Genomic DNA, 22343 nt, shown 5'->3' with positions numbered 1-22343 from the left:
CTTCTGTTTGGGGTTTAGTATATGGCTTGGTTGAAAATAACCAAATAATTTATATAAAATTGGTTATGAATAAAATGTTTGTTTCACTGTATTGTTTCCTTGATTTGGACTACATTATGGCTTTCTGACTGGTTATTTTAGGAGCATTATAATCAAAAGAAAAACTGGAAGTTCTCTGAAACTAATCCTCCATCAGAAGAAACAGGAAAACCAGAAGCTAATATTTTTACAAGTGGCCAATGCTAGATAACCAAGTTCATGAACTTAGGCAGGTTACATTTCACTTTAATAAATATTGAAGCTCTTTTCCTCTTTTTGTCAATTTTCAGAGATTTGTATTACTTGACAATATTTAGCTATAAATCTTTGAATTACTTTGTCTTCAAAGAATTGCTAGGAGGATGACAGTGTTGCTTGTGTTTTCCAAAGAATGCATTGGTTTATTTGGGTCCTCTGTCATGCATTTTGTGCAAGTAATTTGCACAAGAAAGAAAACTTTGGAGCAGGAACATTATTTGCTCCTCCTTGCACTGGAAGCAAGAGCCATTTCCCTGGAATTCTTCTATGTATCTATATGCCATTGTGGATGCTTTTGCAGTGGCTCCTCCAGCTGCAGGCATTTCCTTGGGAAAACAGTTTTTTATTTTTTGTTCTGACAAAAGAAGTAACACAAAGTGAGACAGCTGTATGTCTTCAGCACCAGTGATTATCTTGTCAGGCATGTGTGGCTACTTGAGAATTCCCCGTCCTTGTGACTCTGTGCATCTGAGTCTTTGATCCTAGTGGAGATGGGTTGGACAACGGTGTGCTTTGATTCCCTGAGATTTATTTTTTCTCTGACAAAATTGATTCATCTCCATATTCCTACCCTATGACCAAGGTAAAGTCATTTTGTAGAAATATGTCCTTTTTTAAACTTCCAGCCATGCATGGGATCTTTGCTGTGTCTGTGAGTAGTGGAACCTAATGCAAAAAAATCGGAGATAATGTTGGTGCTGGATTTTATCATATAAGACATCTGCTAATTCAAGAAGTACACATGACATTTAAAATCACTTCAAAGCAAGACTTAATGTATTTATGTAGGTGTCCACCAAGTCTCCAAAAGGGTAAATTCCATTATCTCACATCAGCTCTAAATGATGCTCAGTGTGTTTGCCCGTTTCTAAGGAAATTAGTGAACTATTTATACCATTTACACAAATGCTCTTGGGAATACTCCTGTCTAGGCAGTGTTGGGCCTGTTTTCCCAGGTTCCTTTGCTTTCAGTGAAAATAATGAATTTGGTCAGTTTTGCCTCATTCTGATTTTTCACATAATTTTTCTATGCTCTTTTTTTATTATTTATTTTGTTTTACAGATCTTTCCTTATGTCTTCAGGAAAGCTTTCTCTTCTCAATATTTTGTACAATTGTGTCATGGGCTCTGCTAGTCCTTGATTTTTAGATTTTCTACTCAATATCTGATACTAAAGTTACTATAGATAAAGTTTCTGAGTCTGATTCACTTTATTATTACTATTATTATGAAATCAATTTGTAATTATTTTAGAAATATATATAGTTTTAATTTAAGTGGCTTATTAAAGATAACCTACTGCTTGCCAGATTGTTCTTTTCTCTGTCTGGCTGTTTTATTCTCCCATTTTTAAGAGTCCATGTGTTTTATTGACCAAATGAAAAGAGTCCTTCCTAATTTTAAGGATGTTTAATTTTCATAAATCAATCTGAATAGGGACAAGGAGGAATATATATAGATTATTAGTGGTGTATTGCATGCATTTCTTGAAAAAATTATGTTCTGCATTGCAAAATAACAACTGTAATTCTTTCAAAAAATGAACAGTTGAAGGGAGAATTCTCCATTATAGTCTGAGTAAGAAACAAGAGATGTTTAATTCAAAATCAGTTTAGAAGTCAGTCAAAAGAAAGACTAGTTTGTCTAAGGCTGTCTCTGAAGATCTGTCTACACACATCACATGATGTAAACAGCATTGGGTCGTTGTAACCATGTTCACACAGTATAAGCTTACAACATTTGAAACAATTATAAAGATGCTTCAGAGCAACATTTCTGCTTTTATTTCTCTTGTCTGGACGTTATTTATTGGTATGAAATTGCTCAGTTTGGATACAGCTTCATCCATGACAGGCTTATATTAGTATAGTCAGCTCTTGTTTGTGTAACATACAGAAAGTATAGAATTAAGTGGCTAACTGGAAAATTCATCGATGCAGAGGATATAAAGCTGAGGTATGGTTAGTAGCTCTGATGAAGGTGGAGTCTTCAAGTATGATTCTCACACTGACATTCATCTCGCCTGGCTAAAACACAGCAGGGTATCAGCAGAGTGGCTGTGCTGCTCCCTGCTCATCATGTCAGATGAGCTATAAACAGAACAGCCTTTGTATCCATAAATTCAAATGATCAGAAGTTGTTAATGCAGCAGTTTCACTGAAAATTAGTTTTAAAAGCAGTTTTCATACTGACAGTAATATGCCGTCCATGCCTTTCTCATAAATACCCTGATAGACTGTAACCCAACCATTGTATTTCAGGTGACTTGCTGTACGCATTCACTGTGTTATGCGGATCCCAGAAATTCTAATTTCCTTAAATATATCTTCTTTTAGCTTTGTCTGCCTATAGTTCAGTTGGTTTGCTGGAAATGACTCAGTCCTAAAAGGCTTCGTTTGTCTTCTGGAAGCTGTGGTCTGTTAGTTTAATCTGTTTCCAAGGAATGCAGTACAGCACAGAAAGGGTTTTCATCACCACCTGTTTTGAGAAAGGGACATCTCTCAGGCAGCACTGCAGCTACCGACCTCCTGGCCTTGCTTTTTGCTAATATGGGAAATATTTGGAGTTAAGTGAATGACCTCTGCAGTGAGTAGAGTTACACAGCTTTTGAGGTGAGTGGTGAGCTTGATGCCATTCAGACCTCTCTGGACACTGATTACTGAAACTGCTGGGCTCTAGTTGTTTCAAGTATAAATTAGTTTTTGAAATGTATTGATTCTATTAATTTTGTGAGTTTCAACTTGTCCTGCTGAATGTATTGATTTATAGATTTTAGAGTGCTTTTCTAGGAAAAATTGTCTCCAAAGAGCTTTTGGTATGGAAGAATAGTGTGATCCTGTACTGACATGTCACGCAATCATGCATTGACCTATAATCTGAAGTGGCTAACATTCTCGCAGTTACTTGGTATATTCTTTAATGCATATATTCTGCTAATACTTGCAATGTAGAGTTGCAAATGTTACTTTCTGACTTCCCTGAAAAGAAAAAATAGCCTGTCTAAATTTACAAATTGCGTGTTTCCTCCCTAGTTATAGAGTCAAAGACACTACAAGGAGACAAGGGAGAACACAGTTTTGATGAACCTGGAACATTTGTCATAGAAAATACAACTGTTGAATTTCAGAAGACTGCAGACAGGGAAATCATAAAGATCCTAGGACCTCTTGGTGCAGATTTCATTATCAAGGTGGGATGTCTGTGTGTACAAATCTACAAAGATATTGCAAGTGTATGCAGCAGAGTAAGGAGCTGTCAATTGGGTTGTAGCAATACAAGAAATCTTTTAGATAGTAAATAAGGAATCTTAATTAAAACCCAGAGGTAATTTATACTAATCACATCCTGACAAGTTAAAATGTTATTGAGGTCAATGTCATTGCTGTAGTAGAAAGCACGACAGGATATTTAATGGTAAAAATGTCCTGGACTTTTGTTTTAGATATTACTGAAATATTGCTGTGCACTGTACTGATGTTAATCCAGTTGAAGACTGCCACCTGCTGAATCTCAACGTTGCTTCCTGTAGCACCCTAAAATGACTCAGACAACTGATAGTCCAGCTACTGACTGTTTCTAATCCTTTTAGTTTCTGTTATACACAGACCACGTATCAGTGTTCTGTGTCATGTATGTGCATTTGTAGCCGTGTAGAAATTTACCAATATTTAACTGACAAAGGAAGGCAGTCGTACAGTTTTCCATGGGAAATGGAAGGTGATTACTATCACCTCACTTGCCTTTATTTTTCTTGTTGTAGAAACAGACTTTCAGTAATGTTTATTATTTTGCATCTCCAATATCACTTGTGCTTTTAGACCTGCCAAAACATGAACCATTATGAATAGGTCAGTTCTAGTTCTCCCTATACAGAATACTTAATGTTTTGCTGATAAGGTAAAACAAAAAAATACAACTGGGAACTTTGTCAATAAAGTATTGATAATCAAGTAGTAATATTATTACCTTAAATAATTTGATAAACAAAGTGACATACAAATTCTTGACTACTGGACATTTAGATTTATTGGATATTCTTGAAGTTTTATGCCTGTTGTCATAATACTATCTGCACAGTTGAATACTACCTATTCATACTACCTATGAATTCTATTTTGAAATGTCATAAACAATTGAGTACATTATACACATGTGTTTTAATGGAACTTTCTCTAGACCAGGTACTCTGGATCGAAAGAGAGTGTGGTTCAATTCTTTTTCTATCAACCTATCAGTCATCAATGGAGACAAACGGAGTTCTTCCCCTGCACAGCGACATGTGGAGGAGGTAAGTAATGGCAATTTTTAAGGTGTGTTTACTTGTGAAGATTGAAAGTTGCTGATTTACAGCTTTCATCTACATGTTTCTTGATTAAATGTTTGTGTTTCTTTGCACTTTGGTGGTGGTTCTTCTTCAAAAATATTGATGACAGAGTAGAAAGGAAGTTGTTCTTTTCCTCAGTTAGTATAACTTTTTATCTTGTATTAATGGAAGTCATGTTCTCATAATTGGATTGATTGTCAAATCTTCAGATATAAAGACATGACATTTAGAGTGGAAAATAACAATTCCTAAATTATATTTTAGGAAAGTAAACAAATAAATACAATAAAAAATAATCAGAAGATTAAGAGAAGGAGGTATTTCTGACAACAGTGGTGGACATGAGGGGCAGTATTAGAACACTTTATTTCGAAACTAACTACGAAGAAAGCAGAATAAACAGAATTTAAGAAACAATTACTATCAACACCCGTGGCTCTGGAAATGTGGTCTTGGTAGTAGTTAGAAGATACTGCACTGTAGTTTCTACTCCTGTTTTAATTACTACTATTTATACAATGGATGAACTGCAGCTTGACTACTGCTCAGCCAAGCAAGCCCACTATTTGTCAAATCTGGTTCTTCGAAGAGCATTGCCTTGTCATGGGGGGAATTGCTGACATCATAGACACTTATTTCCCTTGAGCCAACATTACCCAGATCACCTGAAGAACAAACTAGGAGATCCTGCAGCAATACTGGCGTAGTGATTTTGTGATTTCCTTACCCAGTATGGATATAGTTTAAATAGTTACTTGGGACACGAGTTAAAAGTGTTAAGGATGTTTAAAGCAGAGACTCTGGGGAGCTTTTGCCAGACCATCCATTTTGATACTTGCACCACGCTTAGAAGATGATATGCAGCCCCATAGGAAACTTCTGCATCTTTTAAGATACCTGGTTTTGTGAATTGCTAGCAGCAATAGCTGTTCTCTGAGCATAGAATTGTAGACTATCTTGAGTTGCAAAGGACCCATGAGGACTGCAGAGCCTAGCACCTGGCTTCACAGAGAGCTGCTCAAAACTCAAACCCTATGCTACAGACTCCTGTGGCCCTGCAGGCTGCACGCAGACTGTGGAAGTTGGTGATAATCCCTGCCCTCTGCCCCACGCCATCATGGCAGCAGCTTCTCCGTGCAGCCTGGCCTGGCCAAAACAATTTGCTTTTCTCAGTGCAGCCCCAGAAAGCAAAAAGGTTGGACACCACTGTGACTTACAGCATTGTCCAAATGCTTCCTGACCTCCAGCAGCGTGGTGCCACGGCCAGGAGACCTGATCCTCACACTGACTCGCCCCTCCCCTGATGCAGCTCCATGCCGTTCTCTCTTTGAAATTAGTCAGTATTTTCAGTAGCTGCATTTGTAGCTGCATATCCATAATCTGAATCTGGTATCTTTGTCAACAGAGATCGACATTGTTGACAGCAGTCTTGAGAGAAGAGAGGCTAGTGAGTGAAGAAGCACAAAACTGAGCTAATACTACCCACAGAACTAGGAGTCTTAGGGATGGCATATTACTGAGGCATGCAGGGGAGTTGTATTGCAGCTGCCTGACTTAAACCTGTAATCTGGAATCAGCATGCTGCCATTCCTCACTTGAATTAAAATATGTTTAATTCTGTAATCTTCATGTGTGGGGAGAGTATGTTGCAGGGACATATCAGAAAGCACAGGCAAGCTTGAATGAACAAGAACATTTAAAAATTTCATTTATTTTGTTTGCAAGTGGCGTATCTTCTGGGTCCTTCCAGTGCTTATGAGAACAGGAACATGCTTTGAGCACTGGAACTGCTTAGTTCTTCTTTATGGTTATCACCCTCATGCATGATGACACTTTGAATCAGCCAAGAGACACAGAAATGAAGCCATTGATATATGATACTATAGCATTTTCAGTAGACACTGGCTCTTGAGCTGTAAGTTTATTGACTCCATTTGGATTTTCATTCTTGTGGTTTCAAACTTTTTTTTCTTTGCACATACCAGAACATCCTCCTTCTCTCCTCACGTTAAGTCCAAGTCAGTTTCTCTGAATGAGCCTTTTTTTTCTTAGCCAAAAAAGAAACCCAATGGTTTATGAAACTCAGATTCCTTCTGTTAACCAGTCTTTCCACATATTTATTTTTTTTTCACCGAGTAGTTACTTCAAGTTTTCTTTTGTTGGCTCTTCAACTAGGAATGTTCTTGAAACTATTTCTTGGTTTTCTTCAGTTTAACTGAGCATAGTTTTTGAATCTCATCTTCAATTTCTCTGGCTTTCTAATTTAAGGTTGTTGTTTTTTTCTTTTTTGTTTTCTTTTTTTTTTTTTTTCAGCATGCATGACCATGTAATAAAGCTCTCACTAACATACACTTTAACTCTTCCTTGGGGGAGGGCTGTTATAAATCATGGGATGTGTAATAGAACCATATGACTTTGTAGAGTTGGCTTGTGACAGGTGAGCTGTTCCATTATGTCACATGTGACACATTTATGTATGCTTTTACTTGTATCCTTGGAGTATTATTAGAGTAATGTGTAAGAGTCTCATGTAGAATTAGGATAAGTTAACATAACTGTTGCACTGAATTACCTTCAATGAAAATCTTGCCCTGTATGCTCCTGTGCAACGTTTCCTTTTTTAAAAGCAAACCAAGGAAAAATAATACTGGAAATTAACTCTATGGAACCACAGTGTTTGGAGCGATTTGGGGGGGAGAGTGGTAAAGGGAGAAAGAAAAATCTGCTTTAATTTATCTCCATTATTACAATCTACCTTTGCTTCTGCATTAGGTTATCAGCTTAATTCTGCTGAATGTGTGGATATTCGTCTGAAGCGGGTTGTTCCTGATCATTACTGTCATTACCACCCAGAAAATAAGAAACCAAAGCCCAAGCTAAAAGAATGCAACATGGATCCTTGTCCCTCTAGGTATGTATGAGAAATAACTTAAAGTACATGCTGTTGTCATTAACTAAGGAACAAGTTGTCATATTTAATTAATTTGGGTTTTTTTAATCTTTAAGGCTACTCAGTCTTGGTTGATTACTGCATGCATTGAAGGCTGGCATCAGGCACCATTGTCAGTGGGTTTGTAGTATTTCTTGAGTGTTGTGCACTACGTGATTTTGCATTATACCAATATTACGAGTTCCTGTTAGCCCTTTCTTCAAAGGCTAATTTTATCTTCTTTATTTTACTAAGTGTTATGGCACTGGTGTGAGGTTTTTATGATTATTTATGAGGAAAGATTGTATACCAGTTTTTTGATTTTATCAATCCTGCCATTCAGAACTTTTCATTGCAAAGAGGCAGTTTGTAATGAAATCAAGTTTTGCTTATAGTTTATCCTGGTTTATTCATTATCTACCAAAAACTCTTTTTTTTTTTGTACTGCAGAGTTGACAATAATTGAATTTGGGACTTCGTTCTTTTGTGTGTGTGTGTGCACGTATTTTTTTGTTGTTGTTATTAGTATTACTTTTACATTAAGAATAGAAAAAAATTATTAATCGTGGTACAAACAGAGTGGAATATTATTGCCAAATTATAAAGGCTGCGGTATACATAACTTGTATTGAATTGCACTACAGTATTTCAAACTAACTTTTGGATTGTCTGATGAGGTTTCCTGGCTGCGCTAAAAGAATCTTAAAATAACATCTCAGTATCAAGTCCCAGAACCTCACAGTAATATGCCAGCTGGACGAACTAGAGTTATATGGAAGAAGAAAAGGAAACACACTCAATGGATTTCATTTCCTATAGCTAAACTGTCCATTTCCTTTCATTCCTGCTGAACATAATCGTTGATAGTGACCTCTAACAGTTATAGATGTGCAGGACTTCAAGACTTTTTCCTGGATAGCTGATCACTCTATGGAGTGGTAAGACTTCAGTAAAGCTTAATGGCAACAGGTGCCAAATATTGCAAAGTTGGATTGGGAAAATAAGAAAGGGTGTAATTCTTTTTCCTTTCAGATTTATTGTATACAGACAGAAAAAGAGGACTACTACTAGATAGAATGCCATATTTCTTAGTATTGGAAGTAAGGCTTTATGCTGGCAATTCAAGCAAACTGCTGTAGAAGGATCCTAAGCACCCTTCAAACCTATCTAGAATTAATTCTGAGCTGCATTTATTTCACTGCCACACATGTTCCTCAGAGGTCTTCATTACAATATAAATATGTATTTCTTGTTAGTAAAGTAGCACAGTTCTCTGCTCAAGCATTCCTTCTTTCGTTCTTTTTTTTTTTTTTTTTTTTTTTTTTTTTTGTGGAATTACGTGGAGAAACTGTATGGTGAATAGATGTCTCTCTCTCTCCAGAAAGTTTAAGATTGCATGAGTCATTGTTGGCTACAGAGGTAGGTAACATGCTGTGAATGTAAGATTCCCTCGTTTCACACTGGGAATTAATTACTTGAAACATGATTGTGTGTAAGTATGTATGTAGTTGCTATTGAACCTTGGATATAAGAAATAATGCTGCAATATTTATTTTGTTGACAGTGATGGATTTAAAGAAATCATGCCATATGATCACTTCCAGCCACTTCCTCGGTATGTACAATCAGAACAGCGTATGTTTCAGTGTTATCCCAATTTTGACTGTAAGTTCATTATTTGGGTACTTACATCATTGAATGTTGTCTTATGATGCTTTTTGCTGTAAGTAGCAAGTTCATAACAAAATCCTGTATTTTGATTTTGAATCTTGCACTTTGGGTAATTAGCCTAGCAGTAAGAGGTTAATATGCTCTTGAAAACATCAACTTGAAAGACTTCAGCAAAGAGTTGTTCCCCTAATCCTTCTCTTGCTGTGCTGCCAAGAAGGGCATCTCCTTTAAAATTCTGTATGGATTCTCTTATTGAAAGATTTTTAGTCTGAAGATGAATGCAGTGAATATATCCGCAAATACAACTGGTCTTCCTGTGTTACAGGACTCTTCGGTTCCCCTTCACTTATTTACTATTTAGACTTACACTCTAATGACATCAAGGTTGACATCACAGTTTAAAGATACTCTGTTGTCTAAATGTCTACTGACTAAAATTAGGGCAAGAGTACAGATAAATGCCTTTTTTTTTTTTTCGTTTTTTTTTCTTCTTTTTTTTTTATATCTCCCATCAGTCACAAAACTGTAAGGTATCTCTGAAATGTTTAAATGTTCTATAAAGATGTTTGTACTAAAAAGCATTGAGCCAGACTTAGTGTTAATGTAAAGAATTATAGTCAGTGGACTTAGATGTGTATTTATCCTAACTGAAGCACTGCTTTAGAATACAGCGAAATGAATAATGTATATTTTTCTAAATGACTAAAGATGTGAAGTAATGAGAATGAAATCATAGATTTGCATGGCTCAGTGGAGCTACTGATTACAGCTGGTATAAACGGGCAAAGTTTATTTCCGTAACAATTTACGCTTGCTGTGGATCAGCTCTCCTGTGATGTATTCTGGCTTTCATACACCGGTTGGGATCTTTTCAGTTACATCTTTATCCCGTGAAGTTCTGTAATTGTTCTGTCTCTCTCTCCTTCCATTTCTTCTGCCAATTCTTCTGTCAGTTCCTTTTTGTTCAGATCTCCTCTGAAAGTCAGCACAATTTATTTTCACGAGTATTTCATCTTCTGAACCACTCAGCTGGAGACAAGCTGAAAGAGAAATTTAATCCCCTTTCTGTGCTGTACTGTGCTCAGCATATTTGCATGACACTCTGGTGAGATGGATTATGTCTGTGATAAAGCTGTGGGCAGGTTCTCTTATTTCAAATATCGAGAACTATAAAGACCCACCTCATTTCAACACCTCTATGTGTACCATCAGAAGAAGTCATGGTGTTTCTGTGCAGTGCTCAGGAGTAAGAACTGTAAGATGGAAGCAAGTGGCCAAGCTGGGCTCAGAGTTCATTCCATTAGGGTGGAAAGAGGAGAAATTGGACAGACTTATTCACTGTGCTCCTTCCACTGGGAAGATACATGAGTAAACACATCAGAGGTTTAAAGGCACCACTTCTTCCTGAAATTTCTGAAATGCTTGCATCAATGAGGTGAATCTCATCCAGTGTGGATGTAAGTCTTGCTTCAATGTAGCAAGGTGTTCCTTCTCTGTGTTGTTGCCTGTAAAGCAATTGCCTTGTGTCAGTTCTACAGGGCTTTTTCTGCCTATTTTTTCTGCTTTCTTTTTTCTTACCTGTTCACACACTAACCCAAAACTGTCCTTGCAAAGCAGGCAGAAAACAAGTGTTGTAGATATGCTTGAGTAAAGCTGTACAGACTACCTCACCTCGACCAGCAATCATACATCACACCTCCTACATAACTCAAGGGCCATCTGCAGTTCTGTGGCATTTACCACTACTTGCCCATTCACACAAGGAAGTTGTGGGAAAATCATGGTGCACACCACAAGATCTTGAAAGAGTTCTCCTGTGGCTCGAGTTGTAAATGCCCCACTGAAATATTTTTACAGATGGAGAATTCTTTTGAAATAAATAGAAAAATTTCCCAGGATGAAAATTTTCTTTTAAAGCTTTTGGAATGCCTCCATTTATTTCAGACTTGTTGGACTGTTGAGAATCCCTTGACAGCTGTGGGTTCTGGAAAGTATCTCCTTGACTGCCTGTCCTAGACCCCCTTTTCCCCAGTAGCCATGGACCTCACTCCATCTTGAAAATGCTTTTGGGAGTATGGGATCTGGAGTGTGTTTGAAACTGATGAGATAAAGAAAAACAACTATAAAACTTTATGCTATAAACACTTATGAGGCTAGTATTACACATAGCACAGTGAGCCTTATATATATAAATCCATGAGCTGCTAATTCATCGAACAGTTAATTGCTCTTTAGTTCCTGGCTTTTTCTTTTCCCCTTTTTTTTCCTGTCTTTTCCTTTTTTTTTTTTTTTTTTAAGAAAATGATTTAATACTGGACATTCATTTAAAGAAAAGTGTATTTTACACTAGTGATATGATATCTATGCATACAACCTTGTTCTGAATGCTTTTGAGTGTACAGTCTGGTTAACATTACGTGGCTTGCTCTCTGTATTATGGCTTGCTCTCTGTATTATGCTCATTTTCCTATTGACCTTAGACATGATTAATGTTTTCATAGGAATGCTTAAAACAGAAAGTATCGTTGATTTACCTGTTGTATCACAGAAAATGTGTAATGATTATTTAAATTTAACTAGGATTATAGTACTTTGTTCCATCTGCTCCAACACTATGACATCCTCTTTGAGATGGCTGTGTTACTCCTGATCAACTGATTTTGGTGGGGTATTGTAGTTACTGTGTCCATTATTCATAATGGATGTGCTTTTTATACACAATCCTCTGTGAACCCCTGCAGTAGTCAGATGAATAATTTTTAGCAAGACACTGATGAATTATAAGATTTGGTCCAAAACTCAACCATTTTCCAGAGTTTGGCTTTAATTTGAGTGGATGGTGGGACGAAAACAGGAGGCAAAGAGTGAGAAAAATACATAGGGCTGAGTGTATGCTATAGATAAATGCCATGACAGAGGCTTGTAATCTGTAAGCGTGGCAAGAATGGGGCACTGAGATTTGTTTTTGTTGCAAAATAATTGCTTAAATATGCATTTATGCTAAGACTGAAAAATAAATGAAACAAAGCTTGTAACTTAAACACCTCCATGTAATTCTCACTTCAGATGGTACAGCAGTTTCCATCTTTACATCTAAGACCATGGGAAAATTTTCATTTTAAAGACATTCTTTCCCACCAGTTTGTATGTCATCCCTGTGCTGGAAGCTGCTAAACCATAGCTCTGCTAGTTGGCAGGGCTTTGTGAGTTTTCCTTAATCTCTGTATCTCCCTGCTTCAGAAGAAATCAGGTAGGTTACTTGGAGTGGCTGCAATGGTTAAGTAGCTGCCTTAAGTTGAAAAGACTGAATACAAACTCATTCAATGGCATTTAAAATGTAGGCGGGAAAACTCTTGCAGAACTGCAGTAATAACCAGCCAAATGGTATCTGTCACAACATAAAATGTTCAGGGTCCTTAAGGATGAGGACATTTTATGCTGAAATAGCCGATTTTTCCCAAAACAAGTATTGGAGTTCCCTCAAAATGCTTTCCTGAATAAATTTTTAGGAGCAGTCTGCACCAGTGTGGGCAGTAGTGAGCAGCTGTGGGTAACAACATCCTCAGTCACCAGTCTGTTCTGTATCTGTACTTCATATAATCTCAAGTACATATGCTTCATGTTCTCTGACAAATGTAAGAAAAATAAACCGTGAAAAATATTGTGTTTAGGTGATGCAGAAGAACGAATGAAAACGATTCCAGTAATCAAACTCAGTATATTTAGGAACTTAAATATGATAATTAGATTTTCAATTATGTGAAGCTTACTTAAATTTGTCCTATTTGTGTTTTCATTTTACGCATGAATTTAAGCCTGGAATAATGTAATACAACTCTATAATTCAATGTTTGTATTAAATGTGTGGTAAGAATTAAGAAACAAAAAATAATGTAATATAATTGCATTGAGGTTAGATTCAGTTTTTTTGCACTTTTAATAGAGGTTAGTAGAATAAAAAATAGCCTTGTTTTTAATCTACTAGTCTTTTTTTCCAGGTGGGAACATAACCCTTGGACTGCATGTTCAGTTTCCTGTGGAGGTGGCATTCAGAGGAGAAGTTTTGTTTGTGTAGAGGAAACCATACATGGAGAGATTCTGCAAGTGGAAGAATGGAAATGCATGTATGCCCCTAAACCCAAAGTCATTCAAACCTGCAATCTGTTTGATTGTCCTAAGTGGGTGGCAATGGAATGGTCTCAGGTAAGTTGAAAGTGTTTTAGACTATTATCCTTTTCTTAAAGAAAAAAAAAAGAAAAAGCATCTAATCTTGTGTTATCATGTACGAGTACAGATTTACAGGAAAAAAATACAGGCAAAATTCATAGCGTTTCATGGGATAAGTTTGTTCTAATTAACCTGGCCTGATAATAATAAAAGTTAAGGTGTCTGTGTAGATAAAAATACATGTTGAATTACTTATGCTTCTTTAATTCCTGCTTTACAAACAGGAGAAATTAGAGTAAGAGGTCAGACTCCTTTGCAATCAGGTTGTTTGTTTCTCGGTTCTTGATAAATGTGATCTTTCACTCCATGTAAAAGCTAAAGGCATGGCTGTCTAGTGGCTGATGTATTGCAAGGGTGATTTTCCAGCATTCTTACCTTTCATTATAGTAACAAGAACATAGAGCCAACTCATCTTGGCTGTAGTTATCTGATAGTCAGATAGCTCAACACTTCTGTAACTACTTAGTTCATCCAAATGACATCACTGACTTGTAGTGGAGAAACAGTTCTCACAGCACGTCTGACCCAGCTTAAACTGAAAATGACCACTCTGAGAGAGCATATTTTCAGTACACAAACCCCTCTGTTTTAGATGTTTGCCAATCAGATAAGCTTTAAAGAACCCCAATAAGCCACTTTCTTTCCAAAAATTAGCATTTCTTCAAGCATCAGCCTTCTCTTTATTCACCCAAAAATGCAAGGTCATAGTCACATCTCTGATATCTGATTAATTCTGGAAAGACTTAAGTAAACATATAATCAGTATTTCAAACTTGCTTTTCATCAGTATTTATAAATAAAATAAAAAAGAGAGTGAGATGGTTGCTTTATCTCCTGCAGTGCACAGTGACATGTGGACGAGGTTTACGTTACCGTGTAGTGCTGTGCATTGACCACCGTGGGCAGCATGTTGGTGGCTGTAATCCACAACTTAAACTACACATAAAAGAAGAGTGCATCGTGCCAATACCTTGTTACAAGCCAAGAGGTAAATGGAACTTCATTGGAGTCTGTTATTGTTATACATTTTTGTTAAGAGAATTAAAAGCCCCTAGTAACCTCTCAGAAATGCCAGAAGCTGGAATTTACTGGGGCTTATTTTAGTCTTGGCAGAAACAGATATTTTAATTATTGGTGCTAGAAGTGTCCTGCTGATTTTTGCTGATAATGTGGCCAGGCAGTTGTAAGGTGAACATGTAACTGTACCTATACAACTTGGTCAGACTGGGAAAACCAGAGTTAATGAGTTCAAGATGGTAAGGAAGAGTTGTTCAGTAACACTTGAAATACGAATGATGCTCGCATGTATCAGCTGGGATGTTGCTCTTTTGCATCTCATTAAAATTATCAGTCTTCTATGTGGACCTCTTCAGTTCATTAAGTTATAAACATTTTTTGTATATTTACCATGTTTGTCACAATTATGTAAATTGACAAATATTCTCTGAAAGAGTTGATATGATGTAGAAAAGTAGACATGAAGGTGAAAGGAAAAACAAAGATGGGAAGATTGGGAGGAAGTAATATATTTTGTCCTTTACTCATTTCTGTCCCTCTGTGCCCAGAAAATTTTGGTTGGTGCTACTTTTGTTCCTTTCAGCTTTTATTTCAGCTTTAAGACTATGTTTCAGACACTCACTGTAAAGATTTACTCAAAGAGTGCAAATTATCTGCAGACAGCTTAATGTTTCTCTTTGGGATGTTGTCAGACTCTAGGCTATTCTTCAAGCATGAGGAATTCAGGGTTAAACCATGAGGTGGAAACCAGCACTGAAAATTAAAGAGCTTTCTGGGATTTTAGTTTGGAGGCGGTCCTCAAGTGTCTAATGTTGCCCCAAGAAAAGACATCACAGAAGTTTGGGATATGTAGGCAGATTTAAAAAAAAAAAAAAAGCTAGAATTTATTGTGGTTTTTTTTTTTTTTTTTTTTTCCCCTAATTATTATATTGAATTCTGTATTTGGGAAAGCTAGCTAATTTGATTAGCAAAAATAATTTATCTAATGGAAATCTTTTAATGAGGGCAGTCCATGTGGAGAACAATGTATTTTTGCTTTAGTCAGGCTTGTAAATTTCTGATTGGTTCAGCTGTAAAGTTACATTATGGTGATGATACACAGATAAGCTACAATCTAATAGGAAATGCCCGTGCTTGAGGAAGATGTGGAGAAGAAATCAAAGGCTACATAGGAATTAAAATCGGATTATTGGTAACCTCTCAGTAAAAAATGGTATCAGGATGGAAATATCCTAATAAATGATGTTTTATTTTCCACTATATTCTAAAAATTGAATAAGTAGATCAATAGGCAATGTACAGTATGAAGTGCTAAGGTATATAATGCTAACATCTACTTGTCATCTCACTTTTTGGAGGAATTCCCTAGTGGTGTTTATTTTTTCTTGACTAGAAAAAAGTCCTGTGGAAGCAAAATCCCCATGGTTTAAACAGGCACACGAAATGGAGGAGACCAGAGCAGTCTCAGAAGAGCCAACGTAAGTACATTGTCTTATAGAGTGCAGAAATATTTCCAGCATGTTTTGCAGATGATCTGGAATGACTGTTGGCTCTGCAGTTTGCTTTGACATTTGGCCCTCCTTGGAGATGAGTTGTATTATGAGCTGTTCCTAATTTTCTTCTCGACAGCTTTGCTTCTGGAGCTCCTGTTTTGGATGACATAGAGCTTAGCTACTCTACTAACAGTGTCCATATATCGTTCAAGCGACGTAAAGTGATATTAATTTAAACAAATTAAGATTAATTAATGCACATAGAAGCATTCCATTTGATATATAGTAATTTTCAGTTTTATCTCAGTGCGCTGCTACCTGTAGAATGTTAATGGTTTTATCAGAAACTAAGAAGTACTTTCTGGGCTGCCAGAATTTTCTTGGTGGAGAGAGACCAGTGCATAAAGAAAGTGAGAAAAAGCTGCTGGTCTCTGAGCTTAGCTAAATCTGTGGGGATGAGTTGCAACATCTTACATACGCATGTGTGTGCAAAAGACCACCTGGATTTTTGGGGGATTTTTTGAGTCTCCTTCAAAGCTGATGGGGATAAGCCTGACAACACTTATGGCCTGGGTGTGGAAGCCTAAACTAAATCCAATTAGGTTTTGTTCCTGTCCTGTGTGTGTCAGGGCATGCACAGAATTCCTTGTGTCCCTTGTGTACAGGCCTGCTTGTATTTGACTTGTATATTCAATATTTAACATACAACTTTCTGTATTTTCTGAGTTTTTGAAAAGCACTCTGTTGTATTTAGCCAGATTCAGCACTCATTTGTAGCAGTTGTAGTTTAAAATGGTTTAGGTGAGCTTATTGAAATGACTTTGGATTTACATTGCTCTCTCTGAAAGTTGAGTATGCCCCATAACCTCCTGTTTTTCTTCCTCCATCTAAGGGTTTCTGATTTCTGGCACACATGCATGAGCAGGTGTGATCATGAGTAATAAAATCTTTACACCTGCAGCAACACACAGGAGAAACCTCTTGCCAAACAGGTGTTTGCATAGTTATGGTGGCTGTACTTGAATCCTTTCACTGCTCTAGCCTCCCAAGTCAGGGGTCAACCTACTGTGAGGGGTTATTTCGCTCCCCAGACTGGTGGCCCTAAATTCAAGCAGATTAGTGGCAAAGATGTAAAATCACATGTGATTGTGAAATGGAGGGATGCAATCAAATGTGCCAGTTGAATGTCCACATTGTCAGATTGAATGTCTGATGTCAGATTAGAAGTATAGCAGGCTGCCTCTCAAAAGGGTTCAGCATGAGGTTATAAAGAAAATAATCTCTAGTGTTACAGAATCAGCTGTGGCAGCCATGTACTTGTGTAGTCTGTCTGCTTTTACAATCCTTCAAGAGCAGTGTGGCAGAATAAGCAAGGAGAACTGGCAGGGGCGCAGCATGCCAGTTCAGAGTGTCTTTAGAATATAGTAGAGCTGAGCTGGGATCATTTTAATGGGTTCTCTCTTACTTTCTCCATGCAAAGATGACAGTTTTTTATGCCTATCTAGACGTGGCTGATCTATTCCACTGGGCCACACAATGTGCGTGCAGACCTGTGATCCCAGTGCAAAGATCTGCAGCTTTGCCACTTCTTAGATTTTTTTCCTCTTCGCTTATCCCGGAGTCCTCGATGTTCGTCACTGGTCATTTTTTATCCTAATCTCATCCCAGGAGCCTCTCCATCACATTTTCTATAGGCATCGTCTCCTGCATTTGAGAGGTTTCTCCTGTTGCTTCCTGCTGATTATATAATCCTTACTAATCAAAGAATTATTAAGGTAGGAAAAGACCATTGAGATCATCTAATCCAAGCACCTTTTTTTGTGAAAGTATTTTATTTTATTGAGAAAAGTGATAATAATATTATCAAGTGCCTTACCGAATCCTATCTCCCAAAGAAGCCACATGACTTTGTTTGCATCACCTACAAAAAGTACGGAAGTGTGTTCTGTGTAATCTGTGCTTTAATCTGTGCTGCATAAAATTAAGTCCATGTGTGGATGTGTTCTATAAAAAAAGAAAATAATTCCAAGTGGTAACAAGCTTACACAAGAGCCTGTGTGTATTTAAAGAAACGTATAACAGTTTTGTAAAAACTGACTGGAAAAGAAAAATCCATACAACTGGAATGCAGATTTCTTATCTAAAGGAAATGTATTTTCATATATGATAGTGTCTTTTCTTTACAGAAATAATTGTGTTAAAAACAAAGTAACTTTGTAGAGAACAAACTTAATTATTAAAAAACCCACAACATTAAAACACTAATATATTAATATTTGAAAGCATTAAACAGCTGTTGTGCAGTGAGGGAAGGAGCCCAACGAAGTCTGGAGTTCAGTTGTAAGCGCTACCAACTTCATCTGGACCAGGGGGATTTTCCAGGACATCAAATTGAGATTCATATATTGGATTGCACACAAAACTGCTGTAGAAATCCCAGTACAATTCAGGGTCATGGGCACTTCAACCATACAAGTCAGTTAAATTCTGAGCAAGGAAGGTCGCCATCGAATTGCTGCGGGTCATCTGAAAAATGGTCATCCCCGAGCATGGGAGCAGTGGGTTGGCACCATAGGACAGTAAGAGGTGGACTATGTCTAAGTAATCATTTAATACTGCGTCGTGGATTGGTCCGATGCCACCCTGCGCATAGCAGTTCACATGAGCCCCGTTCTTGAGGAGAAGTCTGGCGATACTCAGCCAGCCACTGAAACAGGCCTCGTGCAGGGCACAGTAACCCAAGTCGTCGTGGTGGTGAATGTCACAGACATTGTTTTTCAGGCAATACAGAACGACTTTCTGGTAGCCCAGGTAAGCCGCCCGCTGCAGTAGGGTCTCACCTGCGTTCTCGTTAACACTGATGGAGCGGGCCTCACGTGGCATGGGCTGGCGGCGCTTGGGCACCTGCAGCGTTTCTTGCTGGGGGTTTGGCAGCAAGGTGGACTGCTGCAGCTGCTTGCGCTGCTTCTGCTTGCGGGGTTTGGCAGGCAAGGAGCCACGGTGCCAAGTGGACTCTGCTTGTTTCATCACTTCCTTTGGTACAGCGACCGTATCTTCGCTATGTTCAGTGTCAAAGGATTCATCCTCTGCCAGGTATGGCCTCTTTCTTGTCCCCTGCTCTTCCAAATGTTTTGTTTTACACTTACGTTTTCCTGATGGTTTCTTGTACTCTGCAAGCTTTTGCAGTGGAGGTTCATGGTAGAAGCCCTCCTTTTCGCCTGTGTCCAGCCTGTCCGTCTTGCAGCTTTTTTTAATTTTCTGCTGTTTGGCATCTGAACTTGGTGCTGGACTCGACTGAGCTTGTTGGTCAGATAAGTCTTCTGCCCTCGCGTCAGACATTGCCAAATGTAAGGCTTAAAATCTCTGTGCTGAGTCACCTGTTCTACCTTGTGCTTCGTAGGCTATCTGCCACTCCAAGCAAAGCCAGATTTTGGACAGCTCTTTTCACTTTTAGAGCCCTGCCACAGCAGGAGCACTGAGAAGAGTTGTATGTTACTCTTGGTGGGCTTGTTGCCACGGCCAGAATCCTGTTGTGATTTCAGAATCTCGTTGCCAGTGGCAACCTGTTTGCATCTTTCCACCCATGCCCAGGAGTTCTAACTGCCCTAACTGATCCTGTCTTTTCTAGCCCAAGTAAGACTTCTGTGTCAGGGTTTACAATCGAAGAAGAAACTCCAACAATAGGTTGTCGCTTCTTCCCTAATAGATGAGATATCTCTCTGGTTTGGATTTGTTTATCTTTCTTTTTTTTTTTTGTAATTCATGCATAATTCAGTGTGATATCTCATAGTTCATCTCTGTCTTACAGGAGTCTTACGATTTCCTTGGTACAAATCCTTCACATTTAATTTTAGTTATTCTCTTGTTGTCCAAACTTGAAGTGCAATATGAAGTCCCAGCTTTCAGTCCATCCTTTTATTACAGCTGTCTTTCTCTGCTACTGTGTCATATTTTCATGGGTAATGAATAAGAGAATAAGTACAGTTCTGTTTTAGAACCCAAAAGTGGTGGATATGCGAAAGTAGCTTGTGGAAGAGAAGTACTTGTACTACTGATTACTACATTGCATTGATGATTTTTGCTTTAATGATTCCTGTCACAGACTTTGATTGAGAATGTGTTGAAAAATAAATATGAGAAAATGAAAAAGAATTCTGAACTCAAAATTCAGATACAACACTAACCTCCAGGGTTCTCACACACTCCAGTCACTTCCTTCTTTAATGCGTGTCTCTGTGTATACAGATATACATGTATGCGTTTTGGGTTTCGTATCTCTGTTGGCTTGTGTCTGAGGTACCTGTGTTGCAGAATTTTAGGAGCTAAAAAGTCACATGGCTACATTAGAAAAATGCTGAAGTAGAATAAAAAGTATTTGAATGTGTTTTCTTTTAATCTTAAACTTCTCTGTAAAATCCTAGGCACTGATATTCAATGGGAAAACCTCCATTATGATACAGCTTTGCTATAAGTCAAAGAAAAATGCTTCAATTTTTATGAGTTTCTTTCTAAATATGGATGCTGTGGCTCAAAATTGTCTCTTCGCTCTACAGAATTTCAAAATCACACACCATAGGTTATTTCTGGAGCACCTTAATGCATACAGTTTTGTAAGCCAGTGCACAAAGTCCTTGATCCAGTGAGGTCCTTAAGCACAAGTTTAACACTGAGCATATCATAGTTCTATTGACTTGAGAAGACTGCCTGATATGCTTAGAGTTAGGCACATGCTAAAGTATTTCACTTCCATGGCTACCCTAATTAGTTTGTGTGGCTGTCTTTGTCTTTGGGAAGACTGTGAGATCTGGTGTTTCAGAGCCAAGTGGATTTTATCTGCTGGAGTAAAAGCAAGCCTTTCTTTTCACCTTTTCCCATAGTTATTCGCTTAAAATTTGTTATCAAAAGCATCTGGACGTGATTCCTGCCAGCTCTGCTGTTGAACTCAGCAGGCCTTTAGGTTGCACTGGCATGCACAGTTGCCCAGAGAGGTTGTGGATGCCCCATCCCTGGAGGCATTCAAGGCCAGGCTGCATGTGGCTCTGGGCAGCCTGGCCTAATGGTTTGTGACCCTGCCCATGACAGGGGACTTGAAACTAGGTGATCTTTGAGGTCCATTTCAACCCAGGACATTCTATGATTCTGTTTTGATTCTGCAGTTCTAGGACGTTTGCTGTTTTTAGCACTGAAAGACAAAACCGTTCATCGATTTGTCAATACTCTTCCGATAGAGAACAATCTGATCTGGGACAGGAGAAAAGTGAAAGACTTAAAAAACCATATTTAATTATGCAATCATTTGAAACACGAAATAGCATTGTGTACTATGTTATATCTGCATGTATGTTTTTTAGCTGTGTTTTACTTGTGCATATGTGGACACATTCTAGAGTTAAATGCAAACATTTCATTTGTGCTGTGCTCATTTGCAGGTTTATTCCTGAGCCGTGGTCTCCATGCAGTGCCACATGTGGCAATGGCATACAGGTGCGGGATGTGAAGTGCCGAATTCTTCTCTCATTTACGCAGACTGAGGTGGAACTGCCTGAGGAGGAATGTGAAGATGTGAAGCCCCCCACAGAACAAGTATGTCACGAGGCACCCTGTGACAGTGATCCTGTCCCCTACACACCGGAATTTTCACGTGCTGAAGATGGCAGTGTGGTTTACGACTGGGAGTACATTGGTTTTACTCCTTGTTCAGCCACCTGTCTTGGAGGTACTTTTATTATCTTTTTTCCCCCTTTCTTTTTAATCCTGACTTTTAAGAACTTGGTATTTGAAATTGCCACATTTTCCATTAGTGTTAACCTGAATTAGTAATGCTGATATTTAGGAAAACATGCAGCTTCAGCTTTTTTTTTCCCCCCCTTGGTTATTAATAGAGTGTTCTTAATGTGTTCAAGCATCAGGCTTTATTTGGTTACGTAAGGCACAAGAAGCTTTTGCTACAGCAGCTTGCTACACTCTTATTGCTGCAAGGATCTCGGCTGCCAGGCAGTTGGTTGTACCAGTGTGTTTAATGCAGTGATGGGCAAAAAAAATGAACTTTCTTTTCCTGTGAACTGGAAGCTTATCATTTTGGAGGTAAAATTTCCATATTGTTATCTTCCAAAATGCTGCAATTTTCTTCAGTACAGTAGGGATACAAAATTATAGTTTCTATATACTGTCACATAGATAAAATCATAATATTATGTATTGCTTTCCATCTGACTGGTCTGGAGATTGAAGAGGAGTTTGTTTAGGTCTTGGTACACCATATAACTCTATAGGAACTTCATGCCATACGTCTGTCTGCAAGTAGTTAAGCACATTCCTTTTTGGATGTAATCGAATCTCCCTGTCGTCCAAAGTACATGTAACTAGACAAGACTGCTGGTGTTGC

At 38.0% G+C, this 22343-nt stretch overlaps 1 protein-coding gene across 15 annotated transcripts in view; it reads left to right on the top strand.

Annotated features, from left to right (window-relative positions):
• Positions 1 to 22343, top strand: part of ADAMTSL3 (ADAMTS like 3) — a 188618-nt gene that overhangs the window by 125604 nt on the left and 40671 nt on the right. For all 15 annotated transcript variants that reach the window (XR_007379190.1, XM_048956750.1, XM_048956741.1 and 12 more), the window contains 8 exons: positions 3330 to 3487; positions 4474 to 4585; positions 7394 to 7532; positions 9115 to 9165; positions 13220 to 13424; positions 14289 to 14436; positions 15859 to 15943; positions 21388 to 21674. Coding sequence is in view for 14 of the 15 variants with exons in the window: in XM_048956750.1 (XP_048812707.1) it covers positions 3330 to 3487; positions 4474 to 4585; positions 7394 to 7532; positions 9115 to 9165; positions 13220 to 13424; positions 14289 to 14436; positions 15859 to 15943; positions 21388 to 21674 (1185 nt within the window). In the remaining variant the exon portion in view is untranslated. The remainder of the gene's footprint in view (positions 1 to 3329; positions 3488 to 4473; positions 4586 to 7393; positions 7533 to 9114; positions 9166 to 13219; positions 13425 to 14288; positions 14437 to 15858; positions 15944 to 21387; positions 21675 to 22343) is intronic.

Source organism: Lagopus muta, chromosome 10, assembly GCF_023343835.1.
Source record: "Lagopus muta isolate bLagMut1 chromosome 10, bLagMut1 primary, whole genome shotgun sequence".
In the NCBI taxonomy this organism is placed as follows: domain Eukaryota; kingdom Metazoa; phylum Chordata; class Aves; order Galliformes; family Phasianidae; genus Lagopus; species Lagopus muta.
The sequence above is the reverse complement of the archived record's forward strand: the minus strand, read 5'-3'. Positions and strand labels throughout refer to the sequence as shown.